This window comes from Populus euphratica, unplaced genomic scaffold (assembly GCF_000495115.2).
Source record: "Populus euphratica unplaced genomic scaffold, PopEup_1.0 scaffold99.1, whole genome shotgun sequence".
Taxonomy (NCBI): Eukaryota; Viridiplantae; Streptophyta; class Magnoliopsida; order Malpighiales; family Salicaceae; genus Populus; species Populus euphratica.
Genome location: NW_011499902.1, coordinates 520,244 through 531,359, shown reverse-complemented (window position 1 = coordinate 531,359; position 11,116 = coordinate 520,244). Strand labels below are relative to the sequence as shown.

Genomic DNA, 11,116 nt, shown 5'->3' with positions numbered 1-11,116 from the left:
TCATGGGACAGTCAGATTAACCCGGGATATCTCAAGTTTTTTTTTAATATTTTAATATCTATTTAACTTTGATCCTTTTTTCTACGTCAATTTGTTTTAAAATAATTTTTTTATTCTAATCTCATGGGATGGGTGGCGGATTATTAGAGTAAACCTAGGTTGACTCGAGTTTTTTTGGCAGATTATTAGAGTAAACCTAGGTTGACTCGAGTTTTTTTCTTCTACATCTCATTTTTGAAATTTTTTTTTTCAATTTATCCTTTGAAATTAGATTGTTGGCCTTTGAGCTTTATAGTTGTTTTTTCTTTCCATTCTACAAGGTGTCTTGATCTCATAGCTTACATGTTAGTTAAGTTAACCTAAGTTCGCTTAAGTTATTATTGTTCAAACATCTTTTTTATGTTAAAAGAAGTTTGACCCAAACCATAACATAACACGAGTAAGAAAATCTAGTTTTACACATACTAAAAGAAGCGAGGTGCAAGACATTGCCCCCTATTTTCTCTTTCTTTTTTTTTTCTTTTCTTTTTAACTTCATTGTAATATCTTTTAACAGTTTTTAAGTTATTTTTAGATCGACCAAGTCAACCAGGTCACGCCAGACTAACTCTCACATGATTTGATTTTATTTTTCAAACATTTTTTTTTAAGTTTGAAGAAGTTTGACCCAAATCATAACATAGCATGAGCAAGAAAATCTAGTTTTACACTATACTAAAAGAAGTGGGGTGCAAGAAATTTGCTTTGAAGTAGGTGCCCCCCATTTTCTCTCCTTTTCTTTTTTTTTTCCTCTTTTTTTTTTCCTCTCAACTTCTTGTAATATTTTTTAACAATCTTCGAGTTATTTTTGAATCAACCAAGTCAACCAAGTCACGCTAGACCAACTCTTATACGATTTAATTTTAAACCCAAATGAAGTAAAGATTTGAATTAGGAGGTTTGTTTTCAATTAATTATCCTTTTCTTTTCTTTTTATTTTCATCCTTAGATTTTTTAACAGACAATCAGGTTGTTTTTTGATCGATCAAGTTTATTAGGTCATATTAAAAAACTCTCACACGGTTTAATTTTATACTCGAGATAAAAAGAAGTCAGGTCGGGGAGTTTTGTTTTTGTCAATTTCATCCTTGGATTTTTTTCATTAGTGAATTTGGTTGTTCTTGGATCGGTCAAGTCAATTGAATTATTTTATAGCGACTTTCACAAAATTAATTTCAATTTTAAAATAAATAAAAAATAAAAATAAAATATTTTAATATTAATATATTGTATTATATTTAATTCTTTACAATGAAAAAAGTTTTTGTTATGAATAAAAACTTCATTCTCGGTATCCTACTAATAAACCAATAAAACATAGTAAAAAAACACTACTTCAAAGAGCCCAAACTTCATTTCAGAGCCCATATATTACAAGCCCTAAACTACAGGTGCCCATTTAGAGCAACAGCCCAAAATCCCTCATATTTATCCTCGACTTGATTATAATCTGGTTTCTATATCCAAAAATATCAATCGAGGAGCCTACAGGCTACCCTGCAACTTCTAAAACCAGCGAAGACTCGACGTCTATGCTTCAAAGCTAAGCTCTTTAATTTACTGGATCTCTCTCTTCCTCTAAGCAACTAAGTTTTTCTCTGAATTCAAGTATCAGAACACGTAAAAGGGTTTGTTCTTTTCTTCATTACTAAGCTTACCTTATGAGTTTCAAACATGTATTGACTTATCTTTTTCACTGATTCTTTTTTAACGTACCATGTTGTAACTCTCTCTGTAATGTGTGTCTTTTCTTAAGTTAATGAATATGAGTTTTTTTTTTTAACTGTAGTTTGTGAAAAGTTCAATCCTTTTTAGTGTTTAAGTTGCTGGAATTGTAGTTATCTAGCTCACAAAATTCTGTGATTATTATGATATTTGTGGCCGTTTTCATTGGTTCTTGCCTAACGGTAGATGTTTTTTAATACTTTAAAGAGCTCATTAGCACTTAATGGTTGGTTACAATGCTGGGTTTTCAATAGATTTTCCATTAAAGCTTTTCTTTGATGCTGTGAAAATGTTGGAAGAAAAGGGGTTTAAATTTTGGAATTTGGAAACAGAAACCTCTAGTTAATTCTACCCTAGTGCAATAAAACTTGTTTTTCTTATATTTGATAGCATTATTCTTTCTTTGTGAATGGTTATTTATAATCTATTTGGTTTGTTTATACCCGGTATTTAAGTTCTGCTTATTTTATGTGTAGGTCAATGTTGTATGCAATATCTACCCCTAGAACCTGCATTTCCTGTCCAAGAAGTTCTCGTTTTCATCGAAGGAATTTAGTTTCGGTGAGGCTTTGTGTACGTGCTTCATTGCCCGATAATGGCAACGGAGTTAAAGTGGAGTATACGCCCTGGCTAATTGTTGGATTGGGTAACCCTGGAACAAAGTACCACGGCACTAGGCACAATGTAATTAAAGTCCCATATGAACTTGATGGCTTCAATTGTGTTTATATATTGTTTTAACGATTTTGCAACTTTATCCTTGTCAGGTTGGATTTGAAATGATTGATCGAATTGCCCAAGCGGAAGGTGTTTTGATGAACACAATACAATCGAAGGCTTTGATTGGAATAGGTTGTTAAGTAAAAAATCTCACTGCTAACTTCCCTCCAAGTTTATGCATTTTCTACTTTCTTTCTTTTTATATGGGTGATGGTTTATTCAGATTCTTTCTGTGATCAGTACAGGTTGCATCGGAGAGGTGCCGATTCTCTTGGCAAAACCACAGGCATATATGAATTTTAGTGGGGAATCAGTTAGTTCCATGATTCTATTTTGTTGTCATAAAATTTTACTTTTGATTTGCATGTTTCACTGAATTTATCGATAGGCACTTGTATGTGATGTAAATATGTGCTTTGCTGTCCCTGAAGACAGCTGATTTTTCAACTAACCTATTTTTCTTTTCAATGTTTTCAAGGTTGGACCACTTGCTGCTCATTATAAAATACCTCTTCGTCATATTTTACTGGTATGTATTTTTATTCCTCACTTCCATTTTAAAGAATTTTGTTAGTTTTATTTACTCGTAATTTACTCTATACTGACATTATGGTCCTGGATTTGAACATGTAGATCTATGATGAGATGAACTTACCAAATGGCATTCTGAGGGTTCAGCCAAAAGGTGGACATGGCCATCACAACGGGTATGTTTTACTGTTATGAAGTTGGCATTGTTTGACAGTACCTATCATCCCACTAATCCTCCTTGACCCACAAGTTCTTCAACCACTTTCTTTTTTTCCAAGTAGTAACTTATCTTGATTCTACCACAACTCGTTATTAACTGAGATCTTTATTTGCTAAGTCATAATGTAATAAATTTACAGAAGAGGCAAGTTGTTTACTAATGATTTGCTTGTTAACTTTTCTCATTCTCCTGTAAGAAGATTTATGGGTCACTTTTCCTGGCTTAATTTAAAGCTCAAGCTACTGCACTAGGCATATCTATTGATCACCTGCCAAATAGGGGCCTGCCAGCCTCTGAACACGGAATTACAATTTGTTTCAAGGAGTTGAAAGAAAATAACTATTCCTTGGACCAAGTACAAAGCATCTAAAACCCAGTGTAGGTTAAATGAATTTAATGAGCAGCATGCATTTCATACCTGTGTAAAGAAAGGATTTTCTGCTCCTTGGTTAGCTTGTTATAGAGATGAATAGGAGGTTCATCAAACATAATGTATTTACATATATCTTTTAAGAGATGAGGAAACCTTCGTTTTGTAATTCTATAGGAGCAAATCAATTAGTTGATAGCTAATTCATGGATAGTCACTGCATCTGCATGTATTATGAGGGTTGGGGTAGCAATTGGTTCCCATTCTGGAGTCTTTTTCCTAAATTTATCTATGTTGTTTAACCTCCCCAAATGAAATTCCTGGGAGAACATTATCAATTAATCAAATAGTTTGGCCTCATATTAATGCACCTCTTGTAATTTAAAGAACTCTCTTTTCTGAATTAAACCAAGAAATACAAAAAACATTTATTTGTGATCCCTTGTTGCAGAGTAAAGAGTGTGATGGACCATTTGGATGGTTGTCGAGATTTTCCTCGATTGTGTATAGGCAAGTAGTTTTCTCGTAGCCCATCTTTTCAGAACATTTTATGTGCTGAAGAGCCATTTTTGTCTTTGTTTATAGAACATAAAAAGTTCCATTTTTTGCAGGCATTGGAAATCCACCTGGCACAATGGACATGAAAGCTTTTCTCCTGCAGAGGTTTAGCCCTACAGAGCGAGAACAGGTATGTCATTGTTTGATTCTAGCGTAAAGGTTCTTCCTCGTGCTTCATGATGAAAGGTATTTGATACTAAAAAGTTCAGGCATTTTGTCACTTCCTATTCCTTTCATGTTTAAGACACCGGCCTTTACAGCTTGTGCAAAATCATTTTTTAACATACTATATTGACTCGATCCTTGTATTAGTAATATACATGTATCTCAGCTATTCCAGTTAGTGTGGTGTGTCTGGCTTTAAGGTTGCCAGTAATGATATCATTGATTTTACATTTATTGTCAAATACTTTATGGCTCTGTCTATGTCTGCGCAATTGTTCAGTACTCACATCAACTATTGCTCTATATTTATATGGGTTCATTTGTATTTTCCTCAAAACAGCTGCAACGTTTTGACTGTTAATCTCTACTGGACAGATTGATGCATCATTGGAACAAGGGGTTGAGGCTATGAGGACCTTGATACTTGGTGGGTTTACCGACAAAATTACTAGATTCAATCTGGGGCAAAAGTACAAGTATCACAAAGTTTGAATCCAAGAAATAGGCATAGCTGAAAGAGAGGCAAAAACCATCTCAGTAAAGTTGAGAGCTTCTGACATTTGAGCCAAAAGATGTAGCTTCTTGTAAGCTTCCTTGCAGTAATTAATGTACGGATGCTTAACCATTTATTGTCGATCGTCATCCTCGGCTCCGTCTGGCCAGCAGTGTCTGCATCTCATGTTAATTGAGGTCATATGACTGAGAGATAAATTTCATTGTCATGTTATTTTGTTACGCAATTTCATATATGCAGTCATATTATGGGATGATTGTTTTCGGATCTTAAGCTCAAGCATGCCAAAGTCCCACTAAGTAATAGCAAACCAAAATGATCTACAAGTTTTCTGGTTATTCTGCTTTTATGTCATTTGTCTTTCAGGTTTTAGATGTTGTTTAGCACTATTATTGATTAGAGCTTGTCATAGGCTAGTCATTGCATAAATCTTTGCTTGATTGCTGAAACCTGATGACAAGCTACTAATCTGGCTGGATCTGGTGTTACATGCTTGTTTTCTGCAAAGCTATCCTGGATAAATTATATAATTAGTACCCAAAATATAATTAAATGCTGAAATAGCATAGATTGAAAAAGTTTTGGTGAAAAAATATACTTTGAAGATTTTAGAAATACAAAATTTGATAAATGTCATGTTTTAGAACCGTGACAACTGATCGCAGTTTAGAAATACAAAATTTGATACATGTCATGTTTTAGAACCGTGACAACTGATATGATGGTTACAATCATGATATCATGATATTATTGAAATGTTGCATTTTTGAACTGAAACATTATTGTTATTGAAGTGTTGCATTTTTGAACTGAAACATTATTGAAATGCTACAATGTGCAGCTGTTTTGAGAAACGACTGGACATTTGATAAAATAGTTGGATTGTAGTAGCTTTAGGAATGCATGGACATTTGATAAAACAGTTGGATTGTAGTAGCTTTAGGAATGCAATAAACACACGCACACATGCAAAATGAATACAAAATAATTTAATAATATAATATTCAAGTAATTTTAAAATATAAAAATATAATTCATCTATCTATCTATATTTAGATTTAACTTGTGCTTTACCTGAGTGGCTTTGTTTTTTATCATGACATCATTAAGAGTTAGTCTCTCACTAAGGTTTTAAATCAAGTGTGACAAACATTTAACTATTTAGATTTAACTCGTGCTTTACCTGAGTAGTTTTGTTTTTTATTATGACATCATTAAGAGTTAATCTCTCACTAAGATTTTAAATCAAGTGTGACAAACATTTAACCACCTAAACGTTATGCTGTGAATTTCGTTTTCTTTATCAATACAACGAAGATAAGATACAACTTCTCAACTTTCCTGTAGCAAAAAGCTAATTTAATATTAATAAAATATTAATTTTAAATTAAAAGATAAATACATAAAACTTAATGGTTAATATATATTTAATCATGAAAAGATTTTATTATTTACATGATGTTGAATTCACTAGGCATTTGTCGTGTTATATTCATGTATTAAATTATATATTTCTTATCAGTAATAACAGGAAACAACTCTGTAAATATCTCATTTCTTTATACATTCCACTATGATACATAAGCATTATGCCGACTTTAACAATCATAATCATTATTTTTATCCCTATAAGTAATAGTGTGCAAAACATCACTTGTATTGATAATGACTAGAATGTGTTTTTTGTAGCCGAACTGTTGCATTACCTGATCCAGACAATGTAGCTCGACCATCTTGAAACATATTAGCAGCAGTATTATTGTCTCCGTTACCTGATCCAGACAATGTAGCTCGACTATCTTAAAACATATTAGCAGCAGTATTATTGTCTCTATATCCATCCCGCTGGTGCAATGACCAATTTTTCTTTCGAGTAAAGCATTCAAATGCCTTACAAATTATAAATTAAATAAATATCAAACAACAATAATTCGATGTAATGAATTAGTTTATTTAACAAATAGTTCAAAAAATACATGAATAGTATATTGTCTATCAAGCTCGGTCCAATAAAATGCTAACATTTATTTGGATTACTTTCAAAAACTTGTACGACACACCATCTTGCATTAAAAACATGTTGGTTTAATTGTATTTTTTAAAGTTTCAAAAACACAATATAAATATATATAATTGCAAAAATAACATCGCAATATTTGCATCTTAGTAGGAGATTACGTGTAACCCTTATAGCTTGGACTGTCATATCCGACAATTTTATTTTATCATGTATGGTTACAACTGTCATTGAAAGATTATTCATTACAAAGGTTAATATAGCACCAGCAATAAAATTTGCATAAAGTTGATGGTGGTTTTTTTGGACAAAGGTCGAAACACACTTGTGTAACCCTTTTAACTTTGCTATGTCAAATAAATATGATGTTTTTATAATATCCTTTATGCAAATACAACTTACAATTTGATGCTTACACACATTGTAATTGAACAAATGTTGAATTCAATCATTTGACTTGGTACTCAACCAAGTGTGCAATATGCCACCGTTTAACAACATTAGCCAATTTATTTTTACTATTAAATGTTTGACCAACCACCAATTCAGACTCTCCTGACATATATTTATGACTAAGTACTCAATCATGTGGAACAACAAAACTAAATTTAGAAGCATCTCTAAATTCATGAACATGAGGAATAATTTCATCATGAACATTATTATCAACATTATCTTTATTGTCACTAGACTTATAATAGTCTAATATATGTTGATCAACAAAAGAATTGTCAAACATAATATCATCTATACTTTGCATCAAATCATCTAACAATAAACTATTTTTACCTTTATTAATTGAATTTAAAAGACTAGTAGAAGTTGAGACACACACAGATTCTAGTCAACTACTCATATATAATATCATTATGTTCAAACCATTTTGAATGAAAGAATCAATTATTGTCTTAAAACTATCATCACACACAATTAGTACAAGATAATATTCTTGTTTACCAATTTGACACCTCCAAGTTATTTCAACATCAATATCATTATAATTTCACCCAAGTTCATGACAAATAATTTCTTTTATTTTACATACAACATGTCTAAATTACCAATTAACAACAAATTGCTCTTGTCATTGTATGTGTGATACTACTATTCACTTTAGGATTACATACAACATGTCTAAATTACCAGTTAACAACAAATTGCTCTTGTCATTATATGTGTGATACTACTATTCACTTTAGGAATAATATTACCACCACAATAACATAACATAAATATGTTATTAGATATTTTGTAAAAAGAAATCGGATTCTTGTCAATTTAACATAATTTTAAGTAAATTGCATTATCTTAACCCTAATTGGAAAAACTCATAGCAAATTCAATCAAATTCCTAAAACTTAACATTAAAGCAAGCTTAACAAGAAATTAAACATAATTCATGATATCAATTGATATTTTTTTCATGCTCAATTACATTAATTCAAAAAAAAATTCATATCAAATTAATTTAATTCTAAAAAAATACAAAATTCATCAAGTTATCAACAATTCAATAAAACATGTAATTTGTCATAATTCAACCACATTTATGCTGTATTGCATGAATATATATGCATATTCAACTACATTATTATCCGATTCCAACAATATACATAAAATTTATAATTTGACAACTTAACATAAATTAAACATAATACATAATAAATTGAAATGATTAATTAAACTTATTTTCATGTTCAACTATATCAAATAAACTTTAATTAAATGTATTTTTAATTAATTTATCATTAATTCAACAAACTCTAAATTCAAACAAAACAATTATTTGATTTCAACCAACCAAATACAAATTAATAGCAATGTAGTATGTTTATCTTACTTATAAGACTATAAAAGTTGTTGAGGCAGTAAAGGTGGTGGCAATAAAAGAAATGATAGACTTTTAATACAAAAACATCAAAGGAGGCTTAGAGACTAAAATGAGTTTAAGAGTTGTTGAGGCAGTAAAGGAAGCGATGGTGGCAGTAAAAGAAATGATAGACTTTCAATACAAAAACATCTAAGGAGGCTTAGAGACTAAAATGAGTTTAATTTATAGTTGATTTAAGGGCAAAATCTAAGTGTTTAACATGTTTTTTAGGAGACAAGTGAGGATGACAATGGTTTTTTCTGTGAGAGAGACAACATTGTTGTTAGTTCAATATATTCTTCGATTTGTTTAAATTTTAATTAATGTCACACTTGTAAAATACGATATCTTAAATCTTTGTGTCTCAGAAACATGATTTTTAGTGTATTGTTTTTCAAATGGTGTTACTCCCTTTAAAATTTAAATTTTTGGCTCTAATTTTTTTAAAAAAAGAAGAACCATATTTGGTTGGTTTAACCAGGTATCATGTATTGTGGTTGAAGATACAAGGCTATTTGAGATTATATTTTTGAAATGAAATTGTATACTTGCAATTCTCTTTAAATATTTAAAAATAATAATCAAACGTGCTAGTTCAATCATGTTCTTATTTTCCTTTTATTGTCGCAGGCTGCCTGCCATATGTAAAGCCTTGAAATAGCCGTCTTACCATTGGTGATGGCATCGTTTACTTAGTCAACAAAGGGACAAAAGAAGTAAAAGAAAACCTTTCATTTTCACCTTAGAAAGGGACAAAAATAATCTGTACCCAAATCAAATGATCACAAATGGATGGCTCTTGATCCATCACAAAACACCAATCAAAACCATCACAAAGAATCAATCTAGAATCCATGGTGATTCAACACCTTTTATCCATAACGTTGTAATGGTAAACTATTATAACTAGATCAAAAGGGTTTCTTTGTCTCCGTTTTTTGACCGTTGCAACATCAAATTCTTAAGCAACACGAAAACCTGAAGCTACCCAGAACAATTAAAGAAACTTAACAAAAACAGAGAGGAAACCATCAACAATGGCAGAAACTAACTGCTATCTGAACCAATCCCATCAACAAAACCCTAGTGTTCAATCTCTCTTTCAAGCCATTGATCATATCTCTCTAATTCTTTCTCAAAACTCAGCAGATTCTGATCAACCGGTGCATTTAAAACTGACCACTGAGAGTTATATCATGGAAAGAGGGCCGAGATACAGAGCGTATGCAGAGTTAAGAGAGAAAAGACTAAGAATGACGATGTTAAAGCAACAAGAATATGAAGAGACTGATTTTAAACAAACTCCACCAAAGAAACAAGTGAAGTTTCATGGAAATTTGGGGAATTCAAGAGAAGGGTCCTCTATCTTGGCTCAATCGGTGCCTGATTTCTCGGCTACTCTGAGGAAAGAAAACCGAAAGCCACGGCAAGAGCTGACCCCTCCATCTAAGAATGTGTCAAAAACTAATAATGGGTTTCTATCGAATTCGAGAGGGAGTAAGTCTGCAAATGCTGGGGAGAAAAGGAATGGTGGTTTGTTAATGGCGAGGAAGAGTTATGCAAGTGTTGAGGAATTAAAAGGATTGTCTTTGGCTGCTGCAAATGCTATTAATGGAGATAACAGAGGAAACAGAGCAGGTAGAGGAGGAGTTGGTATTGGTATTGGCAAGAATGTTATGGGATATAGAAAATTTTGATATTGATCCATCTATGGTGGTTTCTTAATACATTCTGAAATTTGTTGATCTCTTAACTGGGTTTTTGTTTAGTTTGGTTTGATTTTATCAGAATTTTCTCACTACTACTGCTATTTCTGTAAGTTCTATTCTTTGATTGGTTGTTGATTTGGTCTCGGGGATTGTAAAGCTCTGGATGTAATCATGCTTCACATACGATTATAGTATTACTGGAGAAACTTTTGTCTCTCTTGGGATAAAATCCAATCTTATTTGCATTAAAAACTTGTGTCGTGCTGCGGATCTTTCCTTTCCTTTCTGTTTTATAATAGAACCATGAAGGAGAAAACACTGATTTAGATAGTGTCTGGTTATTGATTGTGAACATAAAAAATAGAAACGAGATAAAAATATATTAAAGTGAATAGAGAAATAAAAATAAATTTATTTTTAAAACAGTTTTAAAGTGAGTTTTTTAAAATATATTTGGTTGAAAAAATAAAGATACAAATAAATTTATTTTTGGAACAATTTTAAAGTGAATTTTTATATTTTCAGAACAATATGTATAAAAAGATATGTTTTTAGAGATTTTTTTTTAATTTTTAAAATATCCTTCTAAAAAACTGTCAATTAAAAAATTATCTAACTAAAATATATAAGAATAAAAATAATTATTATTATATTTTTTTTTAAATCTAATTTAAGGAG

At 31.1% G+C, this 11,116-nt stretch overlaps 2 protein-coding genes across 4 annotated transcripts; both read left to right on the top strand.

Moving 5' to 3' along the window:
- Positions 1–1,487: 1,487 nt before the first annotated feature.
- On the top strand, positions 1,488–5,115 carry LOC105133006 (chloroplastic group IIB intron splicing facilitator CRS2-A, chloroplastic-like). Of its 3 annotated transcripts, none has more exons than XM_011036781.1 (9): positions 1,488–1,667; positions 2,241–2,448; positions 2,532–2,616; positions 2,730–2,797; positions 2,963–3,013; positions 3,118–3,191; positions 4,057–4,115; positions 4,217–4,349; positions 4,704–4,783. In XM_011036781.1, exons 2-8 carry the CDS (start codon positions 2,245–2,247, stop codon positions 4,318–4,320), a joined length of 645 nt encoding a protein of 214 aa, XP_011035083.1. In that variant the 5' UTR covers positions 1,488–1,667; positions 2,241–2,244; the 3' UTR covers positions 4,321–4,349; positions 4,704–4,783. The 3 variants fall into 3 exon arrangements, with proteins under 3 accessions (XP_011035083.1, XP_011035082.1, XP_011035081.1); XM_011036780.1 differs by having other exon boundaries at positions 1,489–1,603; positions 4,217–4,293; positions 4,704–5,115; XM_011036779.1 differs by having other exon boundaries at positions 1,489–1,667; positions 4,217–4,293; positions 4,704–5,115.
- Positions 5,116–9,617: 4,502 nt separating this feature from the next.
- LOC105133005 (uncharacterized) lies at positions 9,618–10,554 on the top strand. Its single transcript, XM_011036778.1, has one exon. It carries the CDS (start codon positions 9,767–9,769, stop codon positions 10,424–10,426), a length of 660 nt encoding a protein of 219 aa, XP_011035080.1. The 5' UTR covers positions 9,618–9,766; the 3' UTR covers positions 10,427–10,554.
- The last annotated feature ends 562 nt before the right edge of the window (positions 10,555–11,116 follow it).

What these genes read in the sequence shown, in the direction of transcription:
- LOC105133006 (XM_011036780.1), top strand. Translation starts at nt 2,245, where the DNA reads ATGTTGTATGCAATATCTACCCCTAGAACCTGCATTTCCTGTCCAAGA. An exon ending in GAAGGCTTTGATTGGAATAG is followed by an intron (nt 2,617 to 2,729) that starts GTTGTTAAGTAA and finishes TGATCAGTACAG; the next exon opens with GTTGCATCGGAGAGGTGCCG. An exon ending in TTTTCCTCGATTGTGTATAG is followed by an intron (nt 4,116 to 4,216) that starts GCAAGTAGTTTT and finishes CATTTTTTGCAG; the next exon opens with GCATTGGAAATCCACCTGGC.
- LOC105133005 (XM_011036778.1), top strand. Translation starts at nt 9,767, where the DNA reads ATGGCAGAAACTAACTGCTATCTGAACCAATCCCATCAACAAAACCCT.